The sequence below is a fragment of the Sciurus vulgaris genome (assembly GCF_902686455.1).
Source record: "Sciurus vulgaris genome assembly, chromosome: 1".
NCBI lineage: Eukaryota > Metazoa > Chordata > Mammalia > Rodentia > Sciuridae > Sciurus > Sciurus vulgaris.
In genome coordinates, this window is record NC_136461.1 from 72600596 (window position 1) to 72615802 (window position 15207).

The following is a 15207-nucleotide window of genomic DNA, read 5'->3' on the forward strand; positions in this document are numbered from 1 at the left end:
AAAATCTTTCCATGCGCCCTGCTTGCTTTCTTCTCAACTCTGACAATAGGCCCCGCCACAGAGAGGCCAGCTATTGGCCACGCTCCTCACATGGACGCCAGGAATGCAAGGTTTGAGGTGACAGGGAGGCTGAGGAAGACTCAAAGTCTTAGCTTTCATTTCATCAACTGGAAAAAATGACTTTTATATGTTTATATGTTCCAGTCATGAGCATCTGATGAAGCTGCCAAGATCACTATAACCACAGCATGTCCCTTGGGAAACCACAAAACAAAACACATTGCATGTTCAGCCTCTGAAGCTGAATTTGCTAAATTTTCTCTCTTTTAAATCTTTCAGCTAAGCAACAATTTATAGCCATAGCTGATTATTATGGAACACTGCATATATTAGAAATTCCGTGGACGTTAAGTCACCCTTCCGTCAATGAGGTTAGTGACATTTAGCTTTGAGGATTTATGTAACTAGACATTGCTGAGGCATATCTTAAAGTTGTGTTAAAAGTGGCAGCATGTTTGTTTTATGAGAGAACAAAAGACGAATGCAGTTAAAAAAAAAAAAAAAGCAGATATATTTCTGTTAATATGAGTTAGGTAGTTTGAAGCTAGTAAAAAGACCTAACCTGAGATGTGGGAGAGAAGGCAATTAGATGAAGCCCAGACTCGTAAAAGAATCAGTTTGGGAATTCATAATCATAAATTGTTATTTTTCAGGTTGTAACTAAATTTTAGCCTCCCAATTTCAGTGAAGTTCTTCCCTTAGGGCCCAGTTAACATTTTCAATCACCTTTCCATCCCCCTCCTCCCATCTCAGAATATTGCAGGCAGCATATCTGAACTGACAATATTATGCACCTCCCCACTACAGCCCAGGCCTAAATACCCAAGTATTTCAAGCAATGCTAATAATGAGGTTATTAAAAGAAAATCAAAACCAATGAATAGAGAGACATATATATATATATATATATAAACCATATATATATATATATATATATATATATATATATATATAAAACCAACTAAGCACACAGATTGTAACGTACTGCACAGCCCAACAACAACCTGCTTACTGGCAGGTGACAAACTTTTCTGCCCCATACTCAGGTTGCCTTCCCCAAGATCTCTGCTGACTTTTTAGCTTCTGTTCTTATGCTCACATTAAGCCCTCCAGGGAACCTGGGGCTCAGCTCTTCTTCCAGTCCCTTCAGGGTCTCCACTGATATCCTCATTTGGGTTTTCTAAGTTCAGCTGATAAGATGAAACATCCCTCAGATCAAGGAAGAAAAAGGCGGAAATATTCCTACTGTGCGATGGTAGTTATTTGCAGCCTTCTCCTTCCAACCCTACCTCTTTCCTAGAAACCTCCAAGTCACAGAGACCTAAATCTAAGCACAGTTACTCCCAAATTGAGCTAGCTTCTCTAGTAGTTGGCCTGTGGGTATAATTTTCAAATTACATTCACCTTAAGGGTTAGAAGTATCCCAAAGTAGATATCTCCCTCATGATTAGGTAGATGGTCATTAGGTAATGACGGGATGGATAGGTAGGTCTGTCAGTAGGTAATCTGCCTCATTATAAGCAGCAGGAATTCTAAGATCCTGGGACAGAACATGGAGCTTCTCTGTGGGTTCCTGTCTCACAAGCTTTGTCTCTAATAGATAGCAAGCGTTAACTACTACTTCGAAAGAGAGGTCAAGCATCTGGAATATGTAGAACAGCGCAAAATTATTCGTGACCAAGAAAAGAAGGAAATGGACCTGGAAATGGAGAAGAAAAAAGTTGTAAGTTAAATTGCAGAAATGAAAGTGGTTTTCCCCTCACACCCGCAGAAATATGTGCAACTGGCTTCTTCCACCATTTCCACAGGAATGGTATGCCTTCTCTTGCTATGAGAGTCAAGAGGGCATTATTTTGATTTGCTGAGCTTTAGTTGACTTGTGTAGAAAATAGAAATATTAGTAACTACCTTTGATGATTACTATAGGACTTTCAGTTAAATAATCTGACAAATAGCTGTCTTCAAATGAGAGCTATTGTAACTATAACAGCAGATGAGAGAGAGATGAATTTTCCTATAATATTCTGGAGGTGCTTATGACACTTGAAATAGAGAAGAATTTGGTATGGGGCACATTCATCTTTAACTCCACCAAAAAGGAACCTAGAGCTCTAACTACAGCTCCCACTCTCCTCTTTCTCAGTCTTTCTTTGTTTGACATGAATTTTATAATTCTCCTGATCTTCCCTTACCACTGGAATTTGGGGCTTTCCAGTGGTCTGTGAATTAAGTTATTCTCTCCTTTTCACTGGAGGTCATTTCAGTACATATTTCTACTTCTCTTTTGTTCATTCCCTCCCTTGCCCTCAGTCACCGATAATTTTATCTTTGGTCCCAGCTGTAGTCTCCTCATAGCCAAATGCATCACATCCTCCAACTTAATTATTCAGGTGAGACCCGAGTTCTCTGTTAAAAGCACCAACTGTGGAAATATTGTAACATACTGCACTAGCCAATAGACTAATAATATCACTTATCAATAGATAACTATTTAGTTCAATAGAAGCAGAAGGACTCACCTCAAAAACATTGCTTACTTTTACAACGTATGAAATAATGCCAGTTAATTTATTTTTCATTGCATTCCACTGCTACAAAAAAAAATGCTTTTGGGTTTGTTCTTTTCTACACTTACATTCAATAAAATTCTGTGGTGGGATATAATCTGCCACCCTTGCCCTGCCCCAGCAATTATCCAACATTTTTATGAGTGTTTATATATCATAGCAACAACTTCAAATTACCTACATCAGTGAAAACAAGTATAATTCTGGAAATTCCAAAAAATAACTTGAATGTGAAATTCTTTTTAAATGAGTGAATATCTTAAAATTGTGTAGCTTTATAGTTTTCAGAACCTTTCCAACTACTTCTTGTAGCATCACTTCCATTTGACACAATATCTTCTTTTCAGTAGAGCTGCCACTTCTCAAATTTTCTCTGGAACTAGATCATGGATAAGTGAATGAATTTCAAAAGGCTTTTCTGTTACATTCAGAAGATGAAAAAAGTCACTAAGGAAAAACAATGTTAGAAATGTCCCCTTAGAAAGGGGAAAATGAGAACAATAGCAATTTGAACCTCAGAGGGTTGCAGTGGGGATTAAATGAATTAAAATATTTCCAGCACTTAGGCTGTGATTGGCATCTAGAAAGTGCCTAGTCAGTGTTCACTATAGAGTTAGTACAGAGGTCAGAGGAGGATCCCACTTCCCCAGCTGGACTTGACCAGTGCCCCCCGTGCTGGGGATGAGGCTTCAACCCACAGACCCCAGGGTAATGATACAGCGATCTCTTTGCCACCACCAAGTCTGGACACAGCTCACTTCTCAAAGGATAATAATGATGACAGCTCTAACAGCATATGAAACGGGAATCTTTCTAATTGAAATTGCAGCTGGAGAACCAAAGCTGGGAAAAGTGGTAGTTGCCATGTGATCCACAAGCTGTGCCTTTTGTATGGGATTTAGGAGAGGGAGGACTTTAATTCTGCGGTCTCTAGTCAGTTACTCTCCCTCCAGGCCACATGAACAAGGAGAGTCATGGGGAAGACCACTAACGGAGGGCTTTCTTTTACTTTTGGAGCGAGGCACTAGAGAAGCAGGCCTTCACTCCTCCCGCTTCCCCAGCACCTCCGCCCTCCCCCGCCCCCCTTCCGGAGAGCCCAGTAGCGCCAACTATTCAAAAACAGCCCCTTCTCATTCTTGGATATTTTTATCTATCAGCAATTTCTAGAGATGTCTTGCTTTTTACCCCCCTAGAAAACATATCAGAAGTCAAAAGAACAAGCAGAAGCTGAATTGAAAATGGAATACGAGAGCTATTTGGAGCTAGAAAAGACCACGCTCATCAATCTTGGCCTCGCCAAAGTGACCGAGAAGGTGTCATACATGGACTTGATATAGGAGAGCACCTGAAGGGGTACTTGGAGGACTCTGTGGGTCTTCTTTTTATTTGTTATTTTGTGTAAGATGAACTAGCAAACTGAACATATGTAGGTTTACTTATATAGACGTTTGTTTCATTTCTATTAAAATACTTGGATTACAACAATAAAATGTATTTGACTTTTGTACTGAGTATGCACTGAATTTTGTAACAATATAAAAGTTTTCAACAACAACAATAACAACAAAAATTGTCATTTTCCTGCCAGGAGACCCTCCCCACCCTAATCCATTCTTTATCTTCCTAAAAATAAAGTTGACTGGCACCTTCCTGCTTAGCCCTTTTATTAATTCCCCACAAACTATAATCCACTTCCCTGGCCTGTTTGTGGGCACCTTCACAGTTCAGCTTCACACTCTGTGTGAAGCTCAGTTTCACATGCTGTCATTTCCTCCCTGTGCCTACTCTGGCTAAACCCCCAGCACTACACTAATGGGGCCACCCAATGGGTGGGCACCGGCTCTTGATTACAACTCAGAGGAAAGTTTTTAACTTTTCAGAAGTGTGATGCTGGGTGTAGGATTATTTTAGATGCCCTTGGTTGGATAAAGGAAAGTATCTTCTTTCTCTGCCCCCTAAGTTTTTTTGTTTTTTGTTTTTTGTTTTTTGTTTTTTTAATCATGAATGGATGTCAAATCTTATCAAAGGTGTTTTTTATATTTTCTTGGCATCATACTTTCTTTTTGTCAACCACCGATCTAATATGGTTAAATTAACCTTATATTTTTTGGATAAACCCAACTCAGGCTCCATGTATTATTCTTTTTAAAATATGTTTATTTCTAGATTTTTATTTGCTAGAACTTTGCTTAGCACCTGGTCCTATAATTTGTGCTGTGATACAGGGGAAGCTCTTTTTGGAGAGATGAACAAAAGCAATGCGATCAGTAAGAGCAAAGTTTGATTTCCACTTCTATTAGGATAGATTCTATTAGGGTCGTCTTACTTTTTTCTGCACTAGTGTCTAAGGTGAATTCACCAAGTCTCATGGCTTTAAATACTAGCTACATCCCTACATCTCAAACTTAAACATGCTCAAAACTGAGTGCCTGATCTTCCCTCCAAAACCCATTCCTGACAATCCCCTCAGCTACCATGCTTCTGGCTGCTAGAAGCAAAAATCTTGGAGTCATCCTTCACCCTCTTTCTCTAACAGTCCACATCCAATCTGTCCACAAATCCTATTAAGTACACCTTCAAATACAGTCAGGACCTGCTCATGTTCCGCCCCCCCTCAAAGCTTCACCATGATCCAAGCAACCATAATCACGTGATTAGAGTTTGCAGTCACCCTGGGTTCTCTCTGCTTCTGTGTCCTCCACCTCGCTTCTCTACGACAGCTGAACTACTAGTTTTAAATGAAGGTCAGATGCAGTCACTCTTCCCATAACTCTTCCTCAGTTCCCTAGCTCACTCAGAATATGAGCCGAAGTTTTTTACTGAGTCCTGCAAGCCCCATGTGCTCAAGTTCTTCATTTGTCACCTGGTCTCATCACTCATTCTCTCCATGACACCCACCCCAGTCATGCTGATCTCCTATTCACTAAATGTGCGAGGCATGTTCCAACCTCAGGGCATTTGTACTGCACCTTCTCCAGAGGTTGTCCTTGTTTTATTTTCATGCATCACTCAAAAAAAAAATGTAGTAAGTTTTAAATGGGGTGACCAGGGAAGCTGACATTTGAGCAAAGACCTGAAGGGAGTGAGGAATTACTATACTTTTCTGGAAGTGTGTTCCATAATCCAATCCTCCATCCCTCAGTGAAAAAAAAAAATGCTTAGACTACAGAGAACAGGAGTGTCATGAGTGTGTGACATAAGCCATTATCTAGGGCTGAGCACATTGTTTTCTCAAACAAAAGCAGGGTTTCATTAGCATAGAAGATGGGGTAAATAATGGATATTGAATAAGTGTCTGCCTTGGGCTACCAAAAATGAACTTTGTATAGTGATTGCAAATAGTACACCGCAAAAACATTTTGCTATTATTTTCCCTAATTTACAAATACAAAATGATTATAGCATTCTTGTTATAGACACTAAACATGCGTTCATCATGTTTATGATTGTAACTACTATTAGTTTAATATATTTTCATTCTGTGTTTGGAAACTCAGTTTTTCCAGGTCCCATCATGACCTTATCCTATTGCCACCAATGGGGTCTCATTAGCCGCCAGAACCCAAGATTTGTGAGATCTTGTCCCAACTGCTTTTCAGATATTTCAACCTTCTGTAAAGAGCCCCGAGGTGTGTCCAGTACCACTTGGGATAAAGGTAGAGTCACATGATGTTCAAAAACAAGCTGAAGACCACCAGGCACTCAAAGCTCCCTTCTCCCAAAATGCTAGAGTGCATGATGACCCATGACATGGCAAGGAGCTGGGTCAATGCTCCTGTGAGTTGAAGTCTAACAAGAGGAAAAAACCAAGCAGAACTAGATGCACAAGGAATATGCTGGGGGAGAAAGCAGGAGAAACAAGGGAGAGACTTCAACACTCAGTGCAGATCTCTATTTACAGGAAAGAGGAAAGGACAGAGGATGAGTAGGATGTGTCTCAGAGAGCCACCAGATGTGGTTTAATGACTCTTTGTTCTTCCCTTTGACTCCAAGGCTTTGGGACTTGAACAAACTCACAGAGCTGCCTCTTTCTCCCATGGGATTAGTTCTCTGTAAGGCTTTTCTGTCCCTCAAATTGATGTCCTTTATCTCTGGCCCATGCCTTCTATCTGACAGACATGCTGCATCCCAGCAAAGAGCATGGTTGAGGCTCAAGTTAAGAAGCAAATCACCGAAAATGCAAGACGTAGGAATACTGGGCGTGAATGAAAAGAGTTAACTGGTGTACTTCCTTCCTATCCCCATGGCTCTGCCCTGTCCCCTGTTGCCCATTCCAATATGTACTTTGGGTCAATCTGATCTTCTTTTTCTACCCATAGGTCCTTTGTTCTGGCCTAGAGGGTAGTAAAAAGAAGGGGAGCTTTAGATCCTAGCAGGCTGAAGATCACAGCCTGGCTTCATATCCTAGGCAAGCTGCACTATCTCCTAAGTCTTGGCTACCTCATCTGGAAAATGGGAGTGGTGATTATACCTACCCCACCTCACAAAAACAACGTGAAGTACTTGAGCATTGTTGGCACTTCATGAATGCTGCCTCCTTTGCTTGGTCTCCGGCACAAGCACATATCCACCAGAGAAACCAGTGTTTCCTCTGCCCTGTGTAATAGCATCTGATTTTAACATTGTTACTATTAATGATAATGGAAATATCTCCCACTCTTAAATGTGGCTTAAGCAGCAACTGTTCACATCTGGCTTAATATTAGCCTCCAATCATCCTGAGACCACAAATGTTGGACACAGTATTTAAAATCTGAAGAGTAGCTTTCTGTTTTGCAGAAATTAAGATATTTAAAAAATGAATCATTCTAATAATACTTGACTTATTTAGATCAAATTGAATTATTCCTCTTTAAAAATCCTTCTTATTCACCAAGAAATGTGTAATTAAACCAGCCTATTTCAGGTCCTCAGTACACACCCATCATCTGTGTGTACTTCAGATGGAAAAGCAATTAACTCCAGTAGACAGTGGCCCATGAGCTCCTCTGCAGCTTTGCTAATCCACCACTGTAAATAATTAACATCACTCTGTACCCTAGTGCCCCAGAGCTCTGCCCAGGGTAGCTGGCATTCTACCCCGTTGCTAGGCTGCCATTGCCAGGGCAGATACTATTTAACCAAGCTAGGTCCCCACTATAGAAATTAAATATCTCAGTGAAGGGCAGATTAAATCCAGTGTGATGAATCCACTCTTTGCGTGGCCAATGGCTGTTTGAGGATCACAGGTTCATGTAAAACAAATACACACCATCAGGGCAAAATCCCACACACCCACAAAACCAACTTGGAAGTTTATTGAGGAAATGATGGTTAAAAAGAAAATGTGTAATTACGTTCTTGTTAACAAATATGACTCCAACTATATACATGGTGAATATGGCAAATAATTTAGGTTGTATTTCCTTGCAACAATACCAGTGCTCAGAAACAAAGGAAGGTTTCTCTAACTAACCTATACCTGTGACATTCTGGTATGTTTTTATTCTCTTTTCTTACAGAGGAGAATTAGAAAGATGTAAAATAGAAGATGTTACATTCTTCCCTGTCAACTAGAGACACATTTTCCAGCACTTTTTAGGGGCCATATTTTTTAATAATAATAATTCTCTTTGGAAAAAAAATAAGTTAAAACAATACAGAATCAAATCTAAAATGCTGATTGTCAGCTTTATTTCAGCCTTAGTACACAAGCTAAATTATAAACTGAAATTGATACCAGCTTGTCATTTTTAAAGAAGTTTCTAGGTTGTATGACTTGCTGATAATAAAAAAATGAATGAATGCCCAATTATCCAGAATAATAACCAGTAACTAGAACCTCATTATTTTCTAGTTTCTGCAATGAGCAACAAAACACACAAAGAGGCAACTTTTTAAGAATTTATTATTTTTATAACCAAATTCAAGGTTCATCCAAATGTTAGCATGATTCAGCCAAGAGTCATGTCTGCAGGACTGGGGAATAGGTGTTGAATGTCGTCAGAACAGAGAGAGCTCAGTGCAGCACAAACTCAGTCACTCTCAAGCTTTGCAATGCTGGGCAAATCACCTTCATTTTCTTCATCCAAAAAATGGAATGATAATTCCCATGGCACAGAATTATAAAGATTAAATAAATCATATGAAAGTAATTTATAAAGTCTAAGTGCTATACAATATATATCAAATAATAATAATAATGCTGAACTACTTTGGGATTCTGAGGTGACTTGAAGTATCAAAGGGAGTTTACTTAACTTTTTTGTAGTATACTTTTATTACAATGTAACTCCCAATAGTCAATGTTTAATTAACATTCAATTTACCAATATGTTTCACAGTCTTACCCCATTGGATAAACAATTTACCTGTATTAGTAGCCAATTAATTTAGTTTAACAATTATATAGGACCTAAAGTCTTAAGTCTTATATTTAGAAAAAGGAAACATTATTGTATAAAGAGAGCCACTTGTTTAAAAAGTAGAAAGGCATTTTATGTGTCTCTCTCAACCCAACCCATGCCAACCAGAGATCCATGTAACCACCACTAGATTGCATTTTATTTTTCAAGATAATGGAATTTTCTTTCTTTGAATTTCTCCAACAGGTCATCGGCATAGCACTAGGAAAGCAAACTCCCCAAATCCACTTGGGCTCTACCAGGGTGAGGAGTTTAGTCCTCAGAGATGATATGCTGTAAATAGAGCTGGAAACAAAAAGATTTGGTATCCATTTATTCTGAGAATCTTACTTTTAGTTGATTGAGAGTAGAAAATCTGGGTGGAGGGTGGTGTCAGAAACCACTGTTCTTGTCAAATATCCTTCTGTGCCTCCACATTTGCCAGCCCCCTCTGCAGTTAGATTAGAACCTCGTGATTGACTTCTAGCCAACAGGATGTGGGTGGAAGTGACAGAAGCCACTCCAACCCTGACTTCAAATCATTTCATGAAATTCTCCAATTTTAACTTCTCCTACTTCCAGATGCCAATAATTTATAAAACAGAAAAGTTTCTCAATTCATATCAGACTTTTTGCAAGTGGAAAATTACCCATGTTCAACTATGAAGACTTCTGGGTTTATTTATTTCATGGCCTATCCTATCCTAATATACTCAAGTATATTAGAACAGATGTGTTGAACTGTCAGCTAAAAATCAGGTATCAGACTTAAACCTATGCACAATTAATAAAACACTAGGGGAAGGGGGCATAGCCAAAGATGTTCAGATGGGGGATGGGGAGACCAACCCTTTTCTAAATTGAAAATTTTTTGTATCTACAGATTGAAAAAGTATGCAATATTCTAAGCAAACTACAAACTATGCAATAAGTGAGTAATTACCACCCCAAATCTCCTGTTTTTAATACTGAAGCTGAAGTGGTCATTTAAAATTCAAATCTGAACTTCACCACTCCCCTACTTAAAATTTTCCAGTGGTCCTTCGTTGCCTAGGGCATTGGGTCTCAGCTCTTTTCCTGCTATGACACAGACCTTCTAAATTGTTAAGCTCATCTCCTATTGCTTCTTTCTCCCCTACTTCTGCTCGAGCCATTGTACTCCATGAAATTCTCCACACAAGCTCTGCTCTCTGTCCTCGCTGCTTCCTCAAAAATGCTATTCCCTTTCCATGGATAAAAAACAGCCAAGAATTAAAGAATGCTCTAACACAAATAGTACCTTATGCAGCACAAAAGTATCTATATACATTTGGAAAATAATATTTCATAGATAATCCTATGGAAAATGAATAGTCCATAAAAATTTGTTTATAAAATATAAATGGAATTGATAATATTATGTCAATGACCTTTAAAGTCAGAGTTAGAGAAATATCTAGACCATAGGCATGGCTTTGGAGTCAGAATTCCGTACACTAAGTTACTTATAAGCTTTAGTAAATTAATCATGATGAGATTCTGCTGTGGTCAAAGGAACTCTCAGTGATGGCCAGAGCAGCATTTCTCATCCCATGTGCTCCTGCCACACCCCAAACTCCATTTCCCCTTCCCTGGAAATTAATCAGGGTGTTGTGCTTGCCTTCAATAACAGAATGTGATGTGAATGACAGTGTCACCTTTGAGGTCAGCTCATAAAGGGCAACACAGTTTCCTCCTGGCTCTCTCACTGGGCACTTGTCCTGGGAACCCAGTCACTGTTGTGAGGTAGTCCAAGCTACGTACATGCAGGTGTTCCGATCAACAGCCCAGCTAAGACTTCAGCCAAAAGACTGCATTGACCCCAGTCATTTACATGCATGTGGCATCAGATGATGCCAACCCTGAACCTTCAAACTACTTAGCAGATGCTGAGAACAGAGACTTTCTGCCTCTGCCTAAGTATGCCCACATTCGGATTTGTTAGCAAAGTGAATGCACCGTTTTAAGCCTCTAACTTTGGGGATGGTTTGCTGTTAAGCAATAGACCACTTTGTATGGCTTTTGTGAAGAACAAATATAATTCCTAGTACAGTGTCTGAAACATAGATTCTCAATTAATGGGAGTTTCCTATAACATAAAATAACTGGAAATTACCCCCAAATAGTGTATTATTTATTTCTTTCATTTGTTCCTGGAATGGTTATAAAGAAGTATACTCTATAATAAATCCCTAAATTTTAATACACATTATCCAGTAGAGATGATAAGCCATGTACTCAAATAACTGTATTAGAAAACAGAATGAAGTAAATACCATGTCTTAAAAATGGATAAAGGTATTATAAACAGTACAAATCTCTAGCAAGTGAAATGCAATATAAACTTTTCTATTTTGTTGGAATTACTACAAAAAACATAAATTACTTTATTTTTTAATTAAGTATTACTTGTCCACAGTAAAATGTACAAACCCTAAATGTGTAGTTGACTTAATTTTTACCTTTGTACACACCCTTGTAACCAGGTAATCTTCACTCAGGCTTCACTCACTTCACTTTACTAATTCAATAAAAATTATTTAATTTAGAAAAATTACTTGCAATACAAAACAGACAGTGGATCAATGCCTCTAAATACAAAGAACTCAAATTTTAACAAGAAAGCAATTATTTCAGTAGAAATTAGGTGTTATAGTTTAGATGTGGTGTCCCCAAAAATTTCAAGTGAGACAATGCAAAAATGTTTGAAGGAGAAATGATTGGGTTGTGAGAGTCTTAACCCAATCAGTGAGTTAATCCCCTGATAAGGATTAACTGAGTGGTAACTGAAGTGGTAGGGTATGGCTGGAGGAGGTAGGAAACAGGGTGTGACTTTGGGGTGTATATTTTGTATCTGGAGAGTGGAGTCACTATCTCTTCTTCCCAGTGATGCAAGCTGCTTCCCTCTGCCACACTCTTCCACCATGATATTCTGCCTGACCCCGAGCCCTGAGGAATGGAACCAGCTTTCTATGGACTAAGACCTCTGAAACCATGAGCTCTCAAATAAACATTTCCTCCTCTATAGTGTGCTGGTCAGATCATTTAGTCACAGCAGTGAAAAAACTGACTAAAACATTAGGCAATTAATGAATGTAAACATACAAATGGTCAAAAAACGAGTAGATGTTCAAGTTTGCTGGGATATCAAAGAAAAAAAAATTATTATTCTTTGCCTGTACATCAATAAAGAAGATGAATAATTCCAAATATTGGTGAAGTCTTAAAAGAGCAAAAATGAAATTTATAAATTTAAAACATACAGATCTTTATACTGAAAATTACAAAGTACTGATGAAAGAAAACAAATAAGTACAGATTCCATTTTTGGATTGGAAGACTCAGCATGGTAAAGATGCTAATTCTCCCCCAAATGGTATTTTAACGAAACTTCATATTCCTCTCTCCCACAAACCCCTGGCAACTGCCACTCTACTTTGTTTCTATGAAATTGACTGTTCTAAGTACCTTCATATGAATAGAATCATAATGGACAGGTGCCCTTTTGTGCCTGAATTATATGATCTAGCAGAATGTCTTCATTTGCATTGTCACATGTATCAATTTCCTTTCCTTTGTTAAGGCTAAATAATGCCTCACTGAATGTTTATATCACATTTTGTTTATTCCTTCATCCATTATCTGTTAATGGATGCTCAGGTTGCCTCTATGGTTTAGTTATTGTGAAAAATGCTGCTATGAATGAGTGTGACAGCTTTATATGTCTTAACACAAAATGGATTATGGACTTAAATGAAAAACTATAAAACTTTTAGAAACATCAGAGAAAATCTTCAGCACCCAGGACTAGGGGAAAAGTTCTTAAACTTGACATTGAAAGTACAATCCATGAAACTGGATCTCAATACCCTTATGTGCAAAAGGCACTGTTAAGAAGATGAACAGCTACAGGTAAGGAGAAAAATACTTGCAAATCACATATCTGACAAATGAAAAGACATTAGAATAATATATAACTTTTATGAGATCCTATGTGCTAATATATGTCATGAATACTATTACATATATTAACTTGCCTAATCCTCACAGTTGTCTTATCAAATATTAGGTATCATAATATTTCCACTTTATTAATGAAAAAACTGAGGAACAAATTTAGTAACTCATCTATAGTTACATAGCAGAGTCAAGAGTTGTACCATATCACAAACCTTACTTCAGGTCATGCTGCTGCACAAGCTTTTTCATATCAGCACTGTGTATGATAGTGAATAATTAGAAACCATTTAAATGTCCATCACTGGTAACTGATTATGTTAATCATTGAAGAGCTAAAAAGGGTAATACTAGAAATTCATTAAAATTATGATGTAGATATATATGTATTGGCCAGGAAAAATACCCAGGACACAGTTTGTTACAAAAAAAAAAAAAAAAGTAAATTATAGACCAGTACATATATGGCCCCATTTTTGTAAGATGTCGTACACACAAACATATACACATTTTATGGACTATGAAATGTCTGAAAGGATATTCAACAATATGTAACCTAACCATTTATCTGCATGTTCAGTGATCTGATAGTTTTACTTTTGTCTTTGTACTGCTCCAAAGGAAGTCATTTTTATAAATAGAAATAGAGCCAGATTTTTTATGTTTAAGTTTTGGTACCAGGGATTAACCCTGTGCATGCTTCGCAAGCATTCTACCACTGAGTTACCTCCCTGGCCCCTTTTATTTTTTATTTTAATACAGGGGCTTGCTGAATTGTCCAGATTGGGCCTTGAATTTACAATCCTCTTGCCTCCATCTCTCAAGTAGCGGGTACTACAGGTATGTACCACTGTGCCCACTATGAGATTTTTTTTCTTAAAGCCATTAGCAACAGCTAAACAAAAGTCAGGCAAGTGAAAAATAAAGGTTATTAGAGAATTGTTTCTGATGGATTTGAATATTTGTAACATTAAAACTCTTTTTAAAGCATGTCCATTGGCAAGGAATGAAAAGCTGCAAGAATTTGCAAAATGGTATTGTGAACTTGAAAATACTTAAGTTGCTTTATCTAAGCCACTAACTACCCCAAAGAATGCACGTGTGGGGAAGGGATTCTTTCTGATCTTCACTATATGTGAAAGTGACCTGTAGTGACTGGAAACAGACAGACACACAGGCCAGATTAGAAATCATTAGTCATAAGGGGGAGACAAGGAGAACAAGCAATTCCAAGAAAGCTGTCTAACTTAATTGCTTCTGAGTAAGAGCCTTCTGAATGCAGGCAAGTGGAGCTGGGGTGCAGGGACTAAATGGGGTTTCTCAACCTTGGCACAGGTGATCTCTGAGCTGCAAAATTCTTCATTGTGGGACTATGCTCTCTATTGTAGGATGTTTAACTACATCCTGATCTCCACCTACTACATGCCAGGAGTAGCCTTTCCTCAGTTATGACAACAAAAAATGTCTTCAGACATTTCCAAATGTTCCCAGAGCAGGGAAGTATTCATTCTTTTCTCCCCAAGAACCACTGGGATAGGGGGAAAGTGGGGAGTTCCATGGAGGGAAAGACACACTGTGAAGACATAGGACCAAATCCAAGCAAGGGCAGAGGAGTTTGTTACAGCTAGAGTGGGATGGGGAAGGCAAGAAACAGATAAGTTTAGGAGGTAGCAAGCCCCTCTTTACAATACAAAAGGCCCTGATGAACTCATTAACTACCAGTTGTAAATATACTACTTTGTTCCATTGTGTACAAAACACTCATAAAGAGAGATTCAAGCCAGCAGGTTAGAGGAAGGTTGCCTCTCCAGTTGCTCCACAGTTCAGGATTAAAGCAGCAGAAGTACTGCTTCTCAGTGAGGAAGGTGAAAGAGGGAATTCACTAAAAGTCAACATTGGACAGTGTCTTAGAGACTCAGAAACTCAGATACACTGAACAATGAACAAGAAAGAGTACAGAGGAGCCAAATCAGTTGTGGCAGCAGTGCTGGTTCACCACAGAGGAAAGGGTTGAGAGAAACACAAAGGACAGATTTTGCACAGAAAAACCTATAGACCAGTAAAGCAGCCTAAACTTAGTTGATCCAGAGACTGCACAACAAACTGGTATTTGAAAAGTGTTCTGTATTTCTCAACTAGTAAGTAGACAGCTATGGTGTTTTCAAGTCAGAAAAACAAAGAGGAGTGAAATTCACTTTCCTTTGAGTCTGATAGCTCAGAAG

General features: G+C 38.4%; 2 protein-coding genes across 3 annotated transcripts in view; one reads left to right on the plus strand and one right to left on the minus strand.

Annotated features, from left to right (window-relative positions):
* The window catches only part of DNAI3 (dynein axonemal intermediate chain 3), a 60772-nt gene extending 56641 nt beyond the window's left edge, over positions 1–4131 (plus strand). For both annotated transcript variants that reach the window (XM_079139565.1, XM_079139566.1), the window contains exons 21-23: positions 340–431; positions 1661–1783; positions 3821–4131. In XM_079139565.1, coding sequence (XP_078995691.1) covers positions 340–431; positions 1661–1783; positions 3821–3964 — 359 coding nt within the window. In that variant the 3' untranslated portion in view covers positions 3965–4131. The remainder of the gene's footprint in view (positions 1–339; positions 432–1660; positions 1784–3820) is intronic.
* The window catches only part of LOC306660844 (mucolipin-3), a 177854-nt gene that overhangs the window by 104618 nt on the left and 58029 nt on the right, over positions 1–15207 (minus strand). The window lies entirely within an intron of this gene.